At 43.3% G+C, this 21,307-nt stretch overlaps 1 protein-coding gene across 10 annotated transcripts in view; it reads left to right on the top strand.

The window, feature by feature from the left end:
* The window catches only part of LOC133168388 (RNA-binding protein Musashi homolog 2), a 201,697-nt gene that overhangs the window by 142,323 nt on the left and 38,067 nt on the right, over positions 1-21,307 (top strand). For 9 of the 10 annotated variants that reach the window (XM_061299922.1, XM_061299928.1, XM_061299923.1 and 6 more), the window contains exon 10: positions 2,627-2,701. In XM_061299922.1, coding sequence (XP_061155906.1) covers positions 2,627-2,701 — 75 coding nt within the window. Of the gene's footprint in view, positions 1-2,626; positions 2,702-3,224; positions 3,518-21,307 lie in introns of those variants that run through there. The other variant, XM_061299931.1, reaches the window with a different exon arrangement.

Genomic DNA, 21,307 nt, shown 5'->3' on the forward strand with positions numbered 1-21,307 from the left:
CTTTTATGAAAGCTATCCATCTGTGGCTTCCAGGTGATGACTTTTCATCAGAGGCTAATGAAGATTTTTCTTTTTTTCACGCATTCATACACAGCAGGTTAACGTTCCCCCTCACCGCCTAGCTTTTTTTTTTTTTTTTTTTTCCCCGTCTGCAAGCGAGGTGGAGATGGTTGGGGCAGACACATTTTCCCATTGGGTCAGGAATAAATTGATCTTTTTCATGGACAGCAAACACTGATTAGATATTTATGACCAAGGTCAACCTTTCTGATTCCAACCGGCACGGGCTATGACGCATACAGAGCAGAATCGACACGCGTGCTTTCACACACCAATGAAAATGCGTGCATGCAAAATACTGTACGGTCTGCTCCGGATAGAGCATTTTGCGCGTCTTTGTTTTAAAATGTCCTTCTAGAGCAGGGGTCACCAACCTTTCTTAAACCGAGAGCTACTTCCTGGGTACTGATTAAGCCAAAGGGTTTGACACACACTTCTGAAATAGCCAATTTGCTCAATTTAGCTTTCACTATGTGTTATTATTGTCATTTCCAGTTCACATGTGTGATTTTAACAAGAATAGCAAAAATACAGTCAAACCTTGGTTTTTGACCACAATCCGTTCCAGAAGGCGGTTCGAGAAGCGAATCGGTCGAATTCCGAATCTACTTTTCCCATTACAAATAATGGGGAAAAAATGTAATCCGTTTCAAGACAAAAAAACCCACCTTTTTTAAGCATTTTTTCATTTGCGCATATTTGCCCGATCGGGCAACTGCAGCGCACCGCCGAAGGCGCAACCGTAGCGCGTCGCCGACCGCGCAACTGCACCGCGCTGGTCGCATTATTGTGACAGAGCCATGGCTAAATTTTAGAAAATATTTTTAAAGTTCTGATGTACTTTCCAAAATTTAAGTGGACCTCAGTGCGCAGGGAGCTTAATTTAGTCCGATCACGCAACCGCAGCGCGCCGGGCGCTCGCTGTCGCATTGCTTTAAGAGCGTCTTTGTGTTTTAGAATGGCTTTACTGCTCCCACCTACTTTCTTTGGAGGTTGGATTAGGGGTTATATAAACCTCAAAGTAACAAAAATACAATAACAACGGAGTCAGTCGGTATCCGGGCCGCGCGGTCGGGTTTTCTCGGGTCCTCCCGGCTCATTTTGCGAGGTTTGACCTCCGAATTTTGTTTGACAACCGAAGCAAAAAATCTAAATTTTTTTGTTCGAATTCCTATTTGTTCGAGAACCAAGATGTTTGAAAACCGAGGTTTGACTATAAAATAAATAGATGCAGCTCACTGACAAGTGCCGCTATTTGAGCTAATTTTAGAAGCGTCCTGCGGGCGACTCATGCGGTCCTCACGGGCGACCTGGTGCCCGCGGGCACCGTGTTGGTGACCCCCGTTCTAGAGTTTATCCAATTTTCAACATAATGTTGTATGGTCAGTCTTTTGTCCTGGCCTGATAGACTTGTTCCCCTCATTAGGTTCAGTCATGCTTGGTAGGCTGCAATAGCTTATGGGAGACTGAGACATATAGCATAATGTGAGGGTTAATCACAGTATGTATATATTGTCCTTGATGGTACTTAAATTATCCCTGACTCACATGTTGGTCCACTTGCTCGTGCACCCACTCTTCTCGTGTTGTTGTTTTTGTTTGTTTCTGCTTGCCTCACCGGACCCTCGCCTCCTTGTCTCAATATGTTGCCCACAGCTGCTTCAGCCTCAACCTGTCGAGCTAATGAACTGTTAGGTTCTGCTGTTCTAATAAGCATTGTGACAGCAGATAGACAATACATCTGCTGCTTTTCAGTCTTCTTTGTAATGGAACTCGATCCTATTCTCCAAACTCTAAATAAGATTGTTTACTCGTAAAGAGTCAAGCATTGGCATGCGAACCGCGGTGGCTCAGCTAAGGGCTACCGGCAGTCCCATTCTAAATCACACTCGAGCCGAGCAACTTTATCCAGCAACTTTAATGTATGAAGCTTTCTGCGCAGTCCACAAAACATAAACTACTGTGCTCCCAAGAGGGACATCAATGATATTACTCTCTAATAAAAATGCCTCAACATTTTGGGTCAATAAAAAGAGCTGGAAACCAAGAGAAGATCTTGCCTAAGGGTACTCGTTGACTTTCTTCTAGGGAGATTCGTCTAAATCCGTCCGCATTGTTGGATGGATTGCTGTGACTGGCTGATGTGTTGGGAAAACAATAAGAGCGGTTCCATCAAAATTAGTTGCTAATCTAATTAAGACAGTTGACCATTGATTTAGGGCTGCCACTTGTCGCCGCTCTGCCAACACTGTGAATGTTTTCCACTTGACAGTGAACCATAAACATGATGAACCATGAATACATGTCACCTCTTTTTATTAGGCTGGAAGCGAGCAAGTAAATGACTTCTACCTCGCCATTTTTCAAACGGGCTAAATGAGGGTCGGACATGAAACATATTAGGCTGTCCGCTTGATAAAAGATTCTTTCCAAATCTCCTGCTATTTAGAGGGTCACATTTGATCTCTTTCTGTGTGGCTTAGGGCTCAGAAAGATAATTATCACTTTCAAACCAAATTGTATTTTTGAATGTGTGTCTGAAGCATTTTCAATCTGTTTGTTAAAGGTTACCCCAATATCGTGGCTACGTATGGCCGTGGATACACTGGATTCGCACCCAGCTACAGCTACCAGTTCCCTGGTGAGTTGCAGTTTTTTTTCTTCAAGACATTAGTAAGACGGCAGTACTTTGTTGCACACACAATAACGCACACATAAATGGTCATCAACATCCACGTCAGTCACCAAATCACCTGCAGCATTACAAGAATGTGACGTGTCCAGATTTCTTAACCAGCTATTGTGAGCCGACAAGTAGCAAAGTCAATTATGTGATGCTGAACTTGAACACCAGCATGACCAAATGACAAAAATGGGATAAATTCTTCATTTTCCACCAGCCAATGTATGCAAATTCCTCGGTGAAGAAAGGCGAAATGCGCTTTTAGGAAGCCAAAAGAATGAATTTCCGGATGAGAAATGTTGACTTGGAGGGTAAAGGCACTTTAATGGGAGTCCAAGCGGTAGATTGTGTGTGTGTGTGGGGGGGGGGGGGGGGGGGGGGGGGTTCAGGTGTAGCAGCCCACTGCAAGAGGCCTCACAGGGATCCCTTCCATTTCATGCTTTATTTAAGGACTTTACACATACTTTGTTTGCTGTGCCAGACATCCCTCCTGCCACTGATAAGCCGGAATGGGAAATGGCTGACAGCAGCTCAGATGTCGGTAATATCTTTGTGAAATGGATCCGGGAATGGTACCACAACATGTCCAGCTGAGACCACCTGCAGAGCTGATATGTCCAAAATGACAGCAACAATGTATGGCACGCTACATGTGCATTTGCTGACCCATCCATGATGTCACTCGTGACAAACGATTGCATTTATGTGTGCAGCCACATCTAGAACAGCATTTGTACTCATGTCTCCAAAATAAATCTTAAAAGATACTCAAGAGATTCAGAGCGAAAGAACTGTCAGTGTTTATTCAATAAATCTAGTGAAGCATGGATTTTCTAAATGTTTACTGTTTGGGGCAAATGAAGTGATATCACCTTCCCCGCGGCAGAATACATTATCCTCTCCATGTTAAACTCAATTTAAAGAGTTTGATAAAGGCGTATGATTAAAACGGTGTCCTCTGGACTTGCTCAGCTCTTGACGGGGTAATTGGAATTTTTTATGTATAAATCAAACGCCTTGTCCAAATTAGATCACCCCGGGACAAATATTGACTCGTGCCCTTCATTGCTAAACTGGTGGAAGCATCCTCATTGTCGAAACAGACTGTTTTTTTTTCTCTCTCTCACTGTACACAACCTCGCTGAAAATAAATGGCGGAGCGGATCCAAGAGGCATAAATTCTAGGCAGTGGTCCAAAGATTTTTTTACACCCAGCAAACCACATGGGTCCACTGCTACCATAGACAAGTGTTTAGGCAATTGTTCACTTGTCAAGATAAAGCAGTTCTAAAACAATGATCAGTGACTGAATGTACTAAGATATCAGTGAGGGGAAATTCACAGCAAGTGCAAAACTCAAACTGGCAGTCCCGACACACAAGTAGAGGTCCAAAAAATCTCAGCTGAGAAAAAGAACAACCTGCAGCCTAAATGGAGAGGAGACAGCGTTGCATTGGCGTACATTATGTTGCGTTTGCACCGAAAACGGACGAAAATATTACCACATTCCATTCATTCCAAATATTATGTTAAGCTCTTCCTCGGTTGTTTGGGAGAGCTGTGCTACTCTCGCGTTGATATTCTCAGTTTCTGAGCTTCCTAGCTGCATTTTTGTGTAATCACAGTGATTGCCTAGCAGCAGCAGCAGCAGCCTTTGGGCGTAATGCCTCGAGTGTGAGTGGTTTGCAGTGGTAATCAAGAAAAATGGGAAGAGGCATGTAGATGCCAATAATTTTTTTTAAACTTATTTGCTCAGCGCTTTTTTCTAGGTTATTTTGTACTTGTTATAGTCATCTTTTAAAACATAGTTGCGTTTTAGGGGTTTGCTATTCTTTGATTACGATCCCCATTATTTAACCAGAAGGCCCTATTGCTGTGTTAAATTAATTGATTGCTTGGCATCGTATAAAAGTTCATTATTAAAGTTGTAAATAATTTACATTAAGTGAATGAAGAGGGAAACTGATGAAGCTAGAGCTTTTCTGCTTTGGCAGGTTGCATTTGAAGCAGCTCCAAATGAAACTCTAAACTCTTTAATTAGACATTAGGCCATGACTAAACTTCCAAAACTAAATAACAGAAATGAATTGAATTTGTCATCTCTGACAAAGTCTTTCTGCAATCTCTGTGCTGGATAATCGACACAATTTATCGACTTAGTCATTAATATTGGCACAATTTGATGAATTTATAGATATTTTGACATAAATACAACCGTGTTTTGTAGACCCACTGTATTTAAAACCGAAGACACCTTTCACTCAAAAGATGACTATCCTGCCCTCCAAATATGTTGAATATCGGAAGACAGTAAGCTCAACCACTTTCACTCATCAAGACTCTGAAGGCCAGGTTGAAGGTTGACTCCAGGTTTAATAACAAGGGAAAGGGTGAAACTGGGAGAATACAAACGACATTGTATAATCAGTCATACAAACTAAATGAATTATCGTTTTTTTCCATGTATAATGCGCAAAATTTAACTAATTTATTGTCCTAAAATCTGGGGTGCGCATTATACATGGGTACAAAAAAAAAAATTTTTTTTATTTTTTTATTTTTTAAATCCGGATATGATACGGAGGCCGCCATTACAGATGCGCTTTCTTCTCTGCTGTTCACTTCAAACACGCTCCATACGAACACAATGCTCTCGTATCAGACGCCTGCTCGATCACCTGCTTGTTTGCTGTCACAATGTACCCTACACAAATCAGAAACATTTCTTCGCTATTGAGGTTGCTAGCGCATGCACAGTGATACTGACCGGCAGAATAACATCCGGTTGTTCCCAAAGATGATCTTTTTTCTGAAATAATTTTACGTTCACGGACTTAAGTAGGAGTCAAAATTTGGGTGCGTATTATACTTGGGTACAGGCTTTTTTACAGCATCAACATGCTATTTTTAGGGTGCGTATTATACATGGGGGCGCATTAGACATGGAAAAAAACGGTAAATCAATATGAAATCTCTATCATGTCACTGTAACAAATGCATCTTATTATCTTATGAATCACTGTATAGTAACACAATCACTTTGTTTATTAATTGTATTTGTCTGTTTAAACTATGAATTAGTGAATAATTATTAACATATTTATTACACAGGAACACATTGGCTACGGCCACAATAGGGCGACAGAAGAATGACTAACGTTAGCCATGAAACCCAGTGCTAACGACATAACGTTAGCTTTCCTAACAGATCGTCTAACATCACAGAAAACTATCATTTCCGAACTCAAAACATGTATTTTGATACATAATAACTAGGGGTGTAAATCGCGGGTTTTGTCACGATACGATATAATATCGATATAAAGAACTACGATACGATATTTGCAGATATCTTAAAGCCTGCTGCGATTCATTCACGATATATCGCGATATAGTGCTCTACGATCGATTATTTTTTTTTTAAATAAAAAATATAGAACAATATCCTGATTTATAACAAATCATACGCAAAATCAACAAGGTACTGCAAACTCTTTATTTAGGAAATTACAAGGGTATTGTAGTATACAAATTGCTTACTTTAACACTGAACTTTGATGTCGTGTTTTTTCTTTAAATGTGCGGCTCCCTGAATATTTGATCACCGCATGGCAGGATTTACAAACTGCACGTGTCTTGTCCGTTGAGCCATCTTTTCTTTGGAATCCAAAGTGCTTCCAAACGAATGACTTGAAGCCTAAAGGGGAGCAAATTTCCTCGTCTTTTTGGACACTAGCCATAGCACCAGCCCAGGAGCCGCGTACTAGTTGTCGACTCCCCTTTCACGTGCGTGCTCTGCTCACAACACAACAACGCCGAGCGCACTGCTCCTGGAAAGAAAAAGCAAGCAACAATGAACTGGATTTCAAAATTAAGTCGCGTCTAATGTCCGAGGTCAAACACGGCGATATAAATCGATGTTTACCTTTAGCATCGATGCCAATAAATCGTAGAGCATTATATCGATTAATCGATGTGTATCGATGTATCGTTACACCCCTAATAATAACTTATACAAAGGTACATACCAACGATGCCTTGTATAACACAAAATGTAGGTACCGTAATTTTCGGACTAAAAGTCGCACCGGAGTATAAGTCGCACCAGCCATAAAATGCCCAAAAAAGCGAAAAAAAACATATATAAATCGTTCCGGAGTATAAGTCGCATTTTGGGGGAAATTTATTCGACAAAACCCAACACCAAGAACAGAAATGAACGAGCAACAACAGGCTAAACGATAGGTATGCTAACGTGAGATAAACACAAACTAAGAGCTGAGAACGGCCCTGACGTAAAATTCAGAGTTATTCAAAAAACTATTACATAAATAACACGTTAATATAACCATCTGCATCACTCCAATTCATTAAATCCATCAATCGTCCTTTGTCAACAATGCGTGCGCGCCGCTGACGGCTCTTGCACTTCAAAATATTCCACAGGCCCATATAACGATATATGAATTATATATCAAATAACTATTATATAAGCAATAATGTTATCAAACCATCTGTGCACTCTAAATCATTAAATCCATCGATCAAATTCCTCGTCCTTTGTCAACATCGCCGCGCGTGCGCCCTGACGTCAGCCTCGTCGTTATTCCACAGATCTACTACATAACTATATTGTAGCGTTAACAAAGTTCAAGGAAAGACGTGGGTTTGGTAAACGGCTCTTTATTTAACAAAACAAACTTACAGGCGTGTGGCGGCGTGGACTTCCAGCCACGGAAGTGAAAGAGAGCTAATGAATCCTCTCCAGCAGTCCATTTTCTCGAATAAGGCATGGGAATGTAATGGTGCAAATGGACAAAGTGGAGGATCCCAAAGCATACTTCTTGTTACTGTACCTTTCTGTTTCCACGCAACCGTCTCATTAGCATTATTTAAATGTGCCATTGTGTTGTTCAGCTCGGGTCCCCCAGGAGAGAAGCACAACGTGCGCAGTTCATGCTCGATGTCTATCGCCTAGAAGGTAGCCAGTGTCCATTTGAAGGCCTGGAGTGGAACAACATGACATGTTCCTAATGGTTGTGCTCAGAACTCTATTGGCTGTTAATAAGGTTAATACTTACTTAAGTTAATGCGCATACAAGGCTATTGCGAAGCAAGAGCAAAGCCATATTGTAAGCACTTTGCATCATCTACTGTGCGAATGCTATTGTACGATGCCTGTGATGAATAAGACACTAATGATAATGACGATAATTAAATGTGCTTTTTGTCTGTGAATACACCATCAAAGACAAGAAGGCAAGACATAAAGCTGCACATGGCATTTGTAGAATCATTCTATTGTTGACAAGCTCTGCATCAGCTTCCATGACACACGCATGAATAAACGGTTAATTGCGCTCACACATAAAGGCCACATTCATAAGAAGAATTGGATTCAGGAGATGTGGATGGTGGGGAGAGATGGAAGTGGGGGGACTTGAGCAGGCAGGCGCTTCACTGGTTTTCTTGTGCAAGCAACTTGCTGCCGCCACAGCTGTGCCCTCAGAGCCTCCCCCGGCATAAATGACCATTATGGTTCCATTAGGGCTGCTACTTGGAGGTCATTATGCTACTCTGAAAAAGCAGAGATGAAGATGTTAGTAAGCTCCCATCAGGGTAGACTGTGTAAGAGAGACGCGTTACAATCAGTCATTCAGCTACTCCAGATGTCAAGACAGACAAACGGCAATATGGGCCCTCTGAGTCAGCCTTTTAAGTAGTCAACAAAATGATGATTAAAAAGGGGAGAGGGAGGTAGGGAGCATAACTGCAGGTAGCTTTTGGTTTACGATTTACCTTCCTACCTTGAAATGGTTTTGCCAAGAAGCTGAGTATCTAGTGACGCTTGTGTTGGTGCAGGATGTTGGTTTGACAATTTCAGACATTAATTATATCGTCATTGTTGTTCACAAAGGAAGCCTTGGTAGGTATCTCTAAGATGTTAATTGGGTCAGAATTGTTAGAACCGAGGTGTTGATGTTGATTCCATGTCAACTAAAAGGATGCTACTGACTGCAATTCACATTCCCAGGGCAGGGCAGAAGGGATAAAAGACGAAACAGCTGTCTTCTCAGCACGTGGCATATAGGGAAAGAGCCGCTGACCTGTGAGTCTGGCATGATGCTTCCCTAGGCTTGCATGTCCCTTGAAACTGGGCCAGAATCAACCAAGCATATGATAAATGCACAACAGGTCACTGCAAAGCATTGGCCTGAAACACCAGGTAGCCTCGCGGGGTTCGGCACCTGTCTGCCACAGAGAACTAGAAAGGTGCTGACATGGATGGACTATGTAGAACTTTGGAAGCAAACATTGTTTTGCAGACATCTTCACTTATGACATTTAGGCAAAGAAAAGTGTGATCAATTTTCTCTGAAGAATAAAACAATAGAATCTCACTTGTTAAAAGTGTGTAATTTATTTTCAAACAATTTTTTGTCTGATTTCACGTCTTGCTAGATAGACCTGATTAATTCCAGTGTTGTAATTTGGGACACCATGTGCAGTCATCAGCGGCATGTCCGGAGTTTTTCCTCAATGATAAGACAACCTCTCTCCCCCTTGTCAGTACAATAACCGCCCCATTTCTTGGCAACACTGCTGGAACAGGTGGGCAAAGTCACTGGTCTGGAGCTGATGAGGTTACCAGTGTCACGGGTACCCACCCGTGTGTGCGTGCAACAATGTGCTGCGCAACATGTGTGGATACAGCAGCGACGTCTTCGGAGCGAGTCTCGGCTGAACTTGAGCTCGGCAGCAGATTGTTCTTTGGATCCTGTGACCGTCTCACTCCAAGCTGGGCGAGCTGTGACCCCAGCAAGTGGTCCCGCAGGCCAGAATAAGTGCTACTGTGCTCGAGGCAGATGGTCCTCCTGATGCCACTCTGACTCACAGATAAGTTTTAATTGCCAAGGCTGATCATTAGCTCAATGTTTCTGTAGGGGCCCGAGCTCTTCATGAATCGCAAGCCTTAAAATAGGGCCTGACTATGAGCTCAGTGAGCTCATACACTCGAAGGAGCAGGCCCGTCGCATCTGGTTCTTATGCACACGCGGGCATCAAACAAACTCAATCAAAGACTCAACAGGAACGACGGAGGCGCTTTTCCGGGGGCCTTTATGCTTTTCTGTCTGTCTGAGTCACCGTCTCCAAAGCAATGCTGACTGCACGCTCGCACTCGTCCACAAACACTGAGCTCTCTAGGCCGTGACTCCAATCCCAGTGACAGCAGTGAGTATGCTGCCATGTCGTCACTGGACAGCACCACGTGTCACGCCAAGTCTACTTTTGTGTGTACTTATGGAACTGCATTGCTCCCAGAGGAGCTCTGCTCTACATTCTTCCACCCTTCAAATATTTTATGTTCATGTGCATTGTGTTTGGAGGGAGATGTACCGTATTGGGTCGAATATAAGACAACCCCGATTATAAGACGAACCCCTCTTTTTCAAGACTCAAGTTTGAAAAAAGACTTTTTGAAATCCAAATTTAATTTTTATACAGAAAATAATTACATCTGAAACAAATGATTATAACAATATATTCAAGAGAAAAACATATTATTTTGCCTCATTCAAGTCATGCAAAACGTGTCTATCACATCTTAATATTTGAACATTTAAATATGTAAACTAAAGTGCAATCACATTTGTAAATGAATGGCTTCTGGGTTTTGAAATGTAAATAAACTAATCTACTGTGATAAAACAACAAAATCGCAATAACTGCATTAACCATCAAAGTGAAGTCTAACTGTAGTCTTGAAACAAATCTAAATAAGGAAAAACATTGCAATAAAATAATGCTATTGTTGGGGAGCCTGAGGACTGTATAGGGGGGTTGGCTCGGATGGTTATGCCCTGGGTGTCGGTCAGACGTGGTTCATTTTTGATTGCTTTACTGAATTATTGGCAAAAAAATAATAATAAACAACCATAAATGAAATACTCTCGGCAACACACCAAACATAAGTCATCGATCGAGAAGACAAAATACATTTGCTGGCGACCATTAGTTGCCGTCCCGCTGCATAACGGCTACTCGTACGATGCGAGGCAAACTTAAAGGAGTGCGCCGGAGCTGTCAATCAGGCGCGCACGCGAAGCAAACCGCGATCGGACAAACGGCACAACAGTGGGCAGTAGTAACAATGAAATGTATATACCGTATTTTGCGCCCTATTAGGCGCACCGGGGTATAAGGCGCACCTTCAATGAACGGCCCATTTTAAAACTTCGTCCATATATAAGGCGCACCGGACTATAAGGCGCATAAAACAGAAGCTTTACTGCAACAAACTGAGGTTGACTAGGGTTGCGGTATGCACCCACTAGCCAATAACCAACGAGCCCTCTGTAAACAATCGCGTTTCTCAAACGATCTCCTATAAAATGATCAGAACTGACTAAAGTTCGATCTAACGCATTGGTACTACTTACCTATGTTTCCCGTCCATATCGATCCGTAGATTTACTCGAAACATTAACAGAGCAGCCTATTTTGACATGAAATAGCCTCGCGCGTATAGCAGCTATCGTTATAGCATTAGCCATCCGCAATTTCATATGAGCCTCAGCTCGCAATCTCCCATGAGCCTCAGCAAAGTTTAAACAATCGCGTTTCTCAAACGATCTCCTATAAAATGATCAGAACTGACTAAAGTTCGATCTAACGCATTGGTACTACTTACCTATGTTTCCCTTCCATATCGATCCGTAGATTTACTCGAAACATTAACGGAGCAGCCTATTTTGAAATGAAATAGCCTCGCGGGTACAACAGCTATTTGGTGACGCCCCCTGACTACAGTTACCGTAATGTTGGGAAGCGATGCGACCTTGTAATTTACTAGTCGTACTAAAACATTTTGGCAGAGCACTGTGTACAACCAGTATGGATCAACAAATTCATCACTTGATCCATATATAAGGCGCACCGGACTATAAGGCGCACTGTCGACTTTTGATAAAAATTTAGGTTTTTAGGTGCGCCTTATAGGGCGGAAAATACGGTACTCACTTTGTGTCAAAGACGCACACGATCACAGCAACATGCCGTTTTTTTCGGACTATACGCAAGTCGCGTTTTTTTTCATAGTTTGGGGGGGGGGGCGACTTATACTGAGGAGCGACTTATATGGGAATTTTTTCATAAATTTTCAAAATAAGAAAAAGTGAAACCACGATAAACGAACCGCGATGTAGCAAGGGATTACTGTAATTTGAATTTCAAGTGACGTCAGCAGCGCGGCGCGGCGGTTGTTTACATAAAGGACAAAGATTCGAACACGGGATGACGAAGATGTTGAAGGGCCCCACGTACTACCGGCATGATTAGCAGCTTTGTTTGTAAGTGACACGGAGGACGAAGAGTTTGAAGGATTTAATGATTTGAAGTGACACAGAAGGTTTGAAAAACTATTATGGCTTTTACACACGCCCGGTCCCATTCTACGGAGCTCTCTTTCACTTCCGTGGATGGAAGTCGGGGGCCGGCACTCGGCCGGGTGGCTGTCCGGGTATGGTGGATGGGGCTCGGACATGGCTTTTACGCACGCCCAGTCCTACTCTACGGAGCTCTCTTTCACCTCCGTGGATGGAAGTCGGGGGCCAGTGCTCGGCCGGTTGGCTGTCCGGGGACGATGGATGGGGCTCGGACATGGCTTTTACGCACGCCTGGTCCTATTCTATGGAGCTCTCTTCCACCTCCGTGGCTGGAAGTGCCACCTCCGGGGATGGAAGACCACGCCGCCAGACGCCTGGAAGTCGACGCCGGTGCTTGGGGCCGTGTGGCGGTGAACTATTTATGTTATACTCATTTGATATATTTTATTTTGTGTAGCAACTTGTTTTTATGTTTTTATCGTTACAGTTCAGTAGTTGTTGGCTCGTTGAACTCTTGTTTTGTTAAATAAAGAGCCGTTTACCGAACCCACGTCTTTCCTTGTACTTTGTTAATGCTACAATCTAGTTATATACTAGATCTGTGGAATAACGACGAGGCTGACGTCAGGGTGCACGCGCGGCGTTGTTGACAAAGGACGAGGAATTTGATCGATGGATTTAATGATTTGGAGTGACACAGATGGTTTGATAATATTATTGCTTAGATAATAGTTATCCATCCATCCATCCATCCATTTTCTGTACCGCTTAGTCCCCACTGGGGTCGCGGGCGTGCTGGAGCCTATCCCAGCCAGTTCTCAGCTCTTCGTTTCTGTTTATGTCACGTTAGCATACCTATCGTTTAGCCTGTTGTTGCTCGTTCATGTCTGTTCTTGGTGTTGGGTTTTGTCGAATAAATTTCCCCCAAAATGCGACTTATACTCCGGAGCGACTTATATGTTTTTTTTCACGTGATTGTGCATTTTATGGCTAATAAGACCTATATTCCGGAGCGACTTTTAGTCCGAAAAATACAGTACTTAGTTGATTATGAGCGCACCGGAGCTGTCAATCAAACGGCGTGCACACGAAGCAAACCACGATCGGACAAACGGCACAACAGTGAACAGTAGTAACAATGAAATGTATATACTCACTTTGTGTCAAAGACGCACACGATCACAGCAACATACTCAGTCGATACCAGCAACCTTTAACTTACAGCTGCGCAAAAGTGAAATGACCCCGAATATGTGACGACCCCCACTTTTTCAGTCTTATTTCACTGCAAAAAACATCGTCTTATATTCGGGCCAAAACAGTAATGGTGACGATGCATGGGCCGATTTTGCTACATGCTTTGTGAGTGTAAGCATGGGCACAAACTTAGGCATGCAAGTGTCAAAAATTCCCTTGCATCTCTGTGCGTGAGCACCAGTCTGTGCAAATCTCACTAGTGCTCTTCACAAACAATCAAGCAAAACAAAAGCAAAAAGATCGACGCAATTTGACCAACATTTGCGCTCATCTCAGGACATCACCCTTGAAGCTGCAGCGGTCTCCCATGAGTTAGCTCTAATAAGAGCTAAACTGGCAAGCGTGTTGAAGTAAATCTTGAGGTCTCTTGCATCCTCCATGCCTGCTACCTTTGGGCACCGCTGGAGATCATATGGAGATGGAAAAAAAGGATGGGCATGGAAATAGACAAGGGGAGAATATGTGTGTGCGGCTCTGTCTCAACGGTTGTTTTGATGCCACCCACTGTTGGAAAGCTCCGGGCCCAGGGAGTTTTGTACTTGTGCGATCTCTACCCAGTTGGCCCGTCCTTTCCATCTAGCCTTGCAGCCCTGGCTCCCGCTGACTGTGCTAATAGCGCTGCAGTGGCTCCCATCGCTCATGTCCCCGGTGGATGGACATGTGCAGACATATACTCCCACCTATGCAAATATTCACAGTGATAGCTCACAACCCTCGGCATGCCTTTGCTCGGTCTGAGAGCAGCGTGAAGGCTACATCTTTCGCAATCAACTGCAAGTGCATGCAAATGCAGCATACTATCTCTAACCTTTTAGTTTTGGAACAGTGCTTGACCACGTCAAAGTGTTGCGGCGTAGCATAGAGAGTTTGGAGCTATGAAATCAAATAGGAGCATGTCGTATTATTTTCATTTTCATCAATCATCCCTGCGCAAGCAAATTTGACTCGGTGGGGTTTTTTTTGCTGATCAACATAAATCCACCATTTTCTCTCGTTGAAATGACATTTAATACACTTGCAAGCACAAAATTAGCAGCCTTCATCACTCGTCTGGCGCCTCGGAGCTGGATGATGGGCATTAAAATGCATCTAAAATTAAGGCTGTTTACTTGGACACTAATGAGAGGAGGCTTAAGTAGTCCTCTTTAATTGGTTTGATTGGCTCCGTTGGGACCACACACCCGATGCGCTGAGAGCTCACAAGGCCCTCAAAGTATCACAAGGGATGTCCAAGCAAAGTGGATTGCAGCCACATGTTGCCTTGTCTGATCCCGCGGTGGGAAGGCGCTCAACAGTCCAATGCACTTAAGGAGACTGTTACATAAGAACCACTGCAAGGTCAGACATCTTTGTTCTTCTTATCTGTCTTAACCTATTAAAGTCACCTCATACAGCGCCCTTGGTCAGCTTGAAGCCTTAGGAAGCAAAACTACATCCTCTTCAGTGTTAGTGTTTCTACAATCCTTATCTGTTCTGTCATACATTTTACACTCCTCAGTAGTTCTGAAGAAGTGGGACCCTTATCCCCCTTTCATCTCCAACAGTTGTTCCAAAGTCAGAGAGTAGGCCTAATATTGATTATTGTGTCGAAGCAGACGCGTTGAGACGTCAAGATTGCTTCCACGGCACTGGAGAAGTTACCTTTTTGCCTAAGTGCATGGGAAGGAGTACAAAGGCGAGGTCCAAAGTGCAGCTCCACTTCAATAAAGAGCCGAGTTTGTCCCCTTTGATGCTGCCTTGCAAGTCAGCTACAAATGACCCCACGCCCGCTCGCGTCACTTAGAACAGACACGGCTCTTCACTTGCGCTTGCCGCGCATCAATACACTGTGCTCAATGTGACGATTGAAGGCTTGCCGTCTTCTCATTTGATAGTCAATGTGACATTTAATGGTCCCTCTTTGGTGGATTACATCTGCGTTCTAAAAAAATTGTCATTACAAATGAATGACAGCTCTCACAGTGTGATGCTGATCATATATTAGATGGCTGTCAAAGTGAAAACCTAAATGAATGTTTGAGAATGTTTCATTGGCATTGTGGTGTCACAGCATCCCGATCCATAATATGAAGCTGTGGCCTCTGTGTCTAATTATATATGTTTACAAATGTATGATCGGTTTACTTCTACTCGCGTTTGAGAAGAGCAATCGGCAGTCCCAATTCAAAGTGATAGATGACATTTCAGTATGGAGATTGGCTATCACTTGAAAAGTGTCCGGTCAAGCCTTCTTCTCTGCTCAATGCTGAAGGGTTCTTGAGCGATTGGCTGCATTCCTGTAAGCTCCAGGAAGAATGCGCTGCGGTTCACCCATTCCTCATATTTGAATCTGCAGAGAGATAATAAGTCCTGCAATTTCTCCGAGTCAAGATACAATTCGGGCAGGGGTGAACATCTGCTGCACACGAGGTCGTCATAGTGTGCATATGAGACAAAGTGGCCTTTTTGTAGTCTCCAAACACATGATCATACCTTGCGACAGGACACAGTAGTTCCTCAACAGCATGGATCCCCTGTTGAAATGTCACCATATACTGTATCTCTTTCCTGACCTCATCTATACAGAGGTATACAATTTCAGGCCCAATTACTGACATAAAACCAGGATTTTGCCAAGCTCTGACTCCCTTCACCTCTTCAATTGACTTATTCTTTTGCCAAACACAGACTCATCAGAAAGGTCTTAATGGTAAAGGATCACTGTGCCAAAATGGTTCCATTCCACAAAGAAATATTTAGCTGTGGTGACAAAAGCGGCAACCATACTCATTAACCAAGCTAGATAACCATGCATGTCTCAATAACCATAAATCTACTTTTACAAATTTCACAGATTGAGAAGAACTGCTTTTTGTGCTCTGCAATGTACGTAGTACAATATTTCACTGAACTGCGGCTTTGTCGCCATTGTGTCTTGTCAGACCGTCTGCTTGCTTTGAAACTGGCGCAGCCGTTTCTACCGTGAGATATATATACTGCTACTAACTCAACAAAATAACTGTAACCTACATCTAGTACGTGTTATTTGGCTGCAATATTGGGAGATTAGGGCTGTAGACCATAAAAATAAAGCATTTTTATTGTGGTAGAATCGCAGTCAAGCAGATATGCGAGGAAGGGAAAGAACAAGTGCATGTCAAAAGAACAAGTGTGACTTTCAGTCGTGCATAGATAGATCCAGGACAGAATAAAACACCCCCTTTTGTTCTACTCCAGTCCTGTAGATGACACTGAAATGTAGCTAATGTAAATGTGAAAACTTCATCAAATTGAATTGAAATGAACTTTTATTAAGTGTCATCAGGCCAAAAGATGTTGTGCCTAAATTAATAGCGGCTATCCCTCCTTTTCTCCAGAATTCTTCTTTTTTAGCATAGGTTGCGTCACAAAAACCTCTACTTTGTTTTTTTCTTTTGTTTTTTTTGTTATAATTCATCTACAGCATGCCCTCCCGCTCACCGCGTGAGTGTGTCAGGCTGCGTGCATCCAATCCAAATGAAGTGAAATTAGACAAACACATAGCAGGGTTCATTTCAATGACTGACAAGCACCCTGGATGTCTTAATCAAGTTCTGCTCCCTTCGATTAGGACTTGAATGTGAGTAAGACAACCTGGTGAAGGTGTTTACACAAGATTTGCAATAATATACACATTGGATTAGCTGGTTTATAATTGAATGATTAGGTGGCGTGTAAATGTTCTTAGCCTTGGGTCGCTCTGCATTCTAGGCACATGTTTGGCGTGCGCCGTGGCGCTCAGAGAAAAGGTGAGACAAGAGCATCTGTGCAGCAGTTCATATGAAAGCCACCTGGCTCTCCTCGGCTCTCTGATTCACGCCTTTGATAGCAACAAACCCGAGATGCTTTCAACAACAACAACTAAGTAGCGCTGAGAGATGACAACAATGGGATACTTGTCAGTCTGTAGATGAAAAGATGTCTTACTAGGTGACTGTCGCTCCTTTTTTTTTTTATACGTAATTGTTCTTTTGTTTTGTTAATTTGTCTCCATGTGTTTCTCTGTGAGCTACCGGGGTTATAAATGGGACGCCTTGTGAAGTGGTGTCACGGATTCACCCTCTGTGACAGGATGACACCCCCCCCCCTCCGGTGAGGAGGCGGCAGTGTGCCTCAACGCCTCTGCTGTGACTTATCAACAGACTTATTTCCGCTGGCTTGTCCCTCTTACTGTCATCCACTGACAGGAAAATAAATGAGGCTTCTGCATGAAATATGCTCCAGTAATATGGTGCGTTACTGTATTTACAAACAAATATAGGATCAAAATGCACCTAACAAAGGACTCGTATATTATGTCACAATCACAACCACAATATAACATTGGATAGCTACATTATTGTATCCCTCTAGGTCAGGGGTGGGCAAACTACGGCCCGCGGGCCACATCCGGCCCACGAGACCGTTTAATCCGGCCCGCCAACCCTGAACAAATTGTATTATTAAACTTTTTTTTTTTGGGTCATTTTGCCTGCAATGACTGCGTTTCCCCAGTAGATGGGGAAGTGCTCGCCTGCGCATTTACTACCGGAAGCCGTGTCAGAAAGCTCGGTGCACACTCACAAGTGCGTGTACGTACTCAGTAGTACGGACATGGCGCACTCGCGCTCTATTTGTATCAGTCCCGAATTTAGAGCGTAGGCTGTGACGACAGCATTCTTGTAATTCGCGCGCTGAGCTTTCAGATGCAGTTTTGCGCTAAAGCCACCCACAAACCTTCCCCTGGAATCCTTCCATTAAAATGAGTCGCCCAAGGAAAAGCAAGGTGGACACAGTGCCGAGCGTTTAAAAGAGAGCGGCCAATTTGGCTCGACGTACGCGACGTGACGTTCAGCCACATGAACGTCAACATCAACCCGTCACAGATCGAGGTAAACGGACCAACACCTCAGATCTCGCCTAAGAATTGCCACAACAAATTTTACTCCAGACTATGACGCACAAGCAAAAAAGGGAGACCAACAACACTGTTCCCACTGAAAATGAAGGGGAGGCATTTTGAATATGATTTGTACACATTGCAGGGATTGAAACTAGCGACCATTCTCATTTTCAAACAATGCAGGATGCTCAAGGACATTGATGCACCACCTGTTTGCGACTAATCTTAACCTGTAAAGTTCTTAAGGCTTACTTTAAGGAAGTGTTTCCCGTTTCCTTACCTCTGTTACCAGGTGTTTGCGAGTTAAAACTCTGCTCTGATTTTCAGATACCCCTCACCGTGTTGCCGTTTTGATTACTTTATTTGGGTGTATGCTTTCACCGATTCTTCAAGATGATATATTTGGTCAGAATGTTTGCCGTTTGATGTGATTTCATAAGATAAACATCTTTCATTAATCTGACCTGCAGGCACGGAAGTGATGGAGACTGTTATTCATAATAACAGTGTCGTATTTTATGAGAATCACCGATAGCAGTTTTTTAGTGAATTATTATTATTATTTTTTTAATGCTGTTAATGAATGCATTTGTTTTAAAAAAAAAAACTTGTTTGGATTATCCATGCTTTACTACCTACCAAAATCTTTTATGCAATGACCTTTACAGGTCGCTTATATTACTTCACACAAACACTACGTCCATCTGCTCCTGGTTCGGCCCTCCGGTCCAAATTTAGAACCCAGTTCGGCCCGCGAGTCAAAAAGTTTGCCCACCCCTGCTCTAGGTGATACTTTGGATTCATAGTTCGGTTATGTTTTATGTGAACACGGGTTTTACTTGGATTACATTTAGTTTTTTATGTGAGGTCTCTTCCTTTGCTTTTAATAGGATGCATTCTCCTAGATGCATTTGTGCTGATCATTTTCGATCCGAGCTTTTCTCATGTTGTAGGATGATAAACACATGCGTGTATTTAATGGTGCATTAGACTGTGCTCTAATGGTGGTGAGGCTATTTTTATCCAGGGGCTCAGAGAATTCCGTAAGACTGAATTGGACACTGGTGTTCTGGCCTTATTTCTCTCTCAAAATTTCTCATTGTATGTCATTTCCTCTCTCTTTGTCTTTCTTTGCCACGGATATGGCCGTTGCCCTTCTCCGTTCATCTGTTCCACTCGTCTCCGCTCCTCACAGTTCATCTATCTCACTCCATCTTTCCGGCCACCAAAATGGACCGGAGCAGCACGCTTGAAAGACTTGTTTCACGATCACCGGCCTCCATCTCAAAGCGAATTCCCTGGCATCACCTGTGCGCTAGATTTGCTGTATTTATCGTTGTTTGCCTGTCATTTGTAATCAATAGCCTTGCCTGCTCGAGTATCAATCAATAATCCCTCTAGGTTGCATGATTAATTGGAAATGGCAAGGGTAGAAGAGGTGGCTTTGAATGTCCAGATTTGACCTTTGACCTGAGGTACATTGACAATTGTGACAATGGCACAATCCAGCTTTTTCTATAGGCCGGTGGGTGGCTCAATGCCACCATTGTTGAAAAGTTCTACCTTCTTAGTGTGACTTGTTTTCAGAATCGCATTCCTGTTGCAGACCGACACGTTGAGTCTCTGTTTCCTATGCCAGACTTTGCCGTTGCATTTTTACGCCTCAAACGTGAGGTGTCATTTCATGCTAATACCTACCGCCGATGACCGTGAACTTTGCAAGCACAACGTGAACATGTGAATCAGTCTCTCTTTTTCTACTCCATTTGTAAGTGTGGGTGTGCGTTTGCAAAAATCAAAACATGGCTCTGTAACCAAGGACACATGTGAAACCGTTAAAAAAAAATCTATCGTGAGGAAAATAATGTTGTTTTGCTTTGCATTGACAGTTAATTTATCTATTTTTAATCTATCCTGTACCACAACAAAGAAGCCAGGTGAAGGTAGCGTGTGACATAGCAGGCTTTTTTCTTTACCTTTGTTCTCCATGGCTTCGAACTTTTCAGGCAAGCTGTGCGTTTCATGGGAAGTGCTTAACAAGCTATGCCATAGCCCTGAGCGTCAATTCAACCCGGATACTATGTGAGCCTTTAGACAGCAAGCTTGCATTGGTTCACTGCACTGCACCCAAGGCATTGCTAAATGTGGCCAAACCTCCGAGACTGCACTAATAACTGTCCGCCGCCGCCATCCCACCGGAGTTGGTCTCCTTGTGCGGCAAACACTGCGCTGCTCCCGGCACGCTCGCAAAACGATCCCCGGATGTCTTGTCACCATCCATCTGCGTTTTGGAGCTCGTCCAGTGTGTCAGAAAAGGAAACCTTGGGATTGAAAAAGGATGATGTTACAGGACGCCAAATCCGTGGCGTCATAATTGGGGCGCACTGCAAGTCCAGATGCTAACGAGTAATTATGCTTAATAGTGCGCCCAAACCTTACTCCATCTCTTTCAGGCAGCTGTCAAGATGCAGCCGGAGGCTCCATAGAAATTGCAGCTGTCCCCACCCAAGCTCGCCCTATGTGTTAGACAGTCTTGCTAAAGCTGAAGCAAGTGGAGTGCTCTGTGACTGATAGAGTTCTTTTGTCAATGACGACTGAGCGGCTGCTGGCAGTTTTGGGCCAAAGAACAGTGCAGATTATATTAACATCAGTCAAGCTGTTGTCAGAGCACAAAGGAGGCCTTTATTGATGCAGAAGGAAGCAAGTTTTCATTGCAAAGTGTCTGAAAACAAAGGAGCCAAAGCCAGCTGAAGAGCGCACAACTTTAGTGGAGGGGTGAACTGTTAACAAAAGGGGGCCGTCCACGTTAGCAGATAACGTCTTGGTTCCAAGAGAATAAGCAGTGACTAAATCAGATCTGGTTTCTCATAAATGTCACCGTGCGCCATTCATCTATGATTTGGTAAATGGAATCCGTCCGATAAAGTTTCACCAAAACTCAATGGCGTCTTCCTGAGACAAACAGCGATCCATACATCTCACCTGAATAAGTTATCTGACCGGGTTTTTGAAAGACTTGTT

This window comes from Syngnathus typhle, linkage group LG15 (assembly GCF_033458585.1).
Source record: "Syngnathus typhle isolate RoL2023-S1 ecotype Sweden linkage group LG15, RoL_Styp_1.0, whole genome shotgun sequence".
In the NCBI taxonomy this organism is placed as follows: Eukaryota; Metazoa; Chordata; class Actinopteri; order Syngnathiformes; family Syngnathidae; genus Syngnathus; species Syngnathus typhle.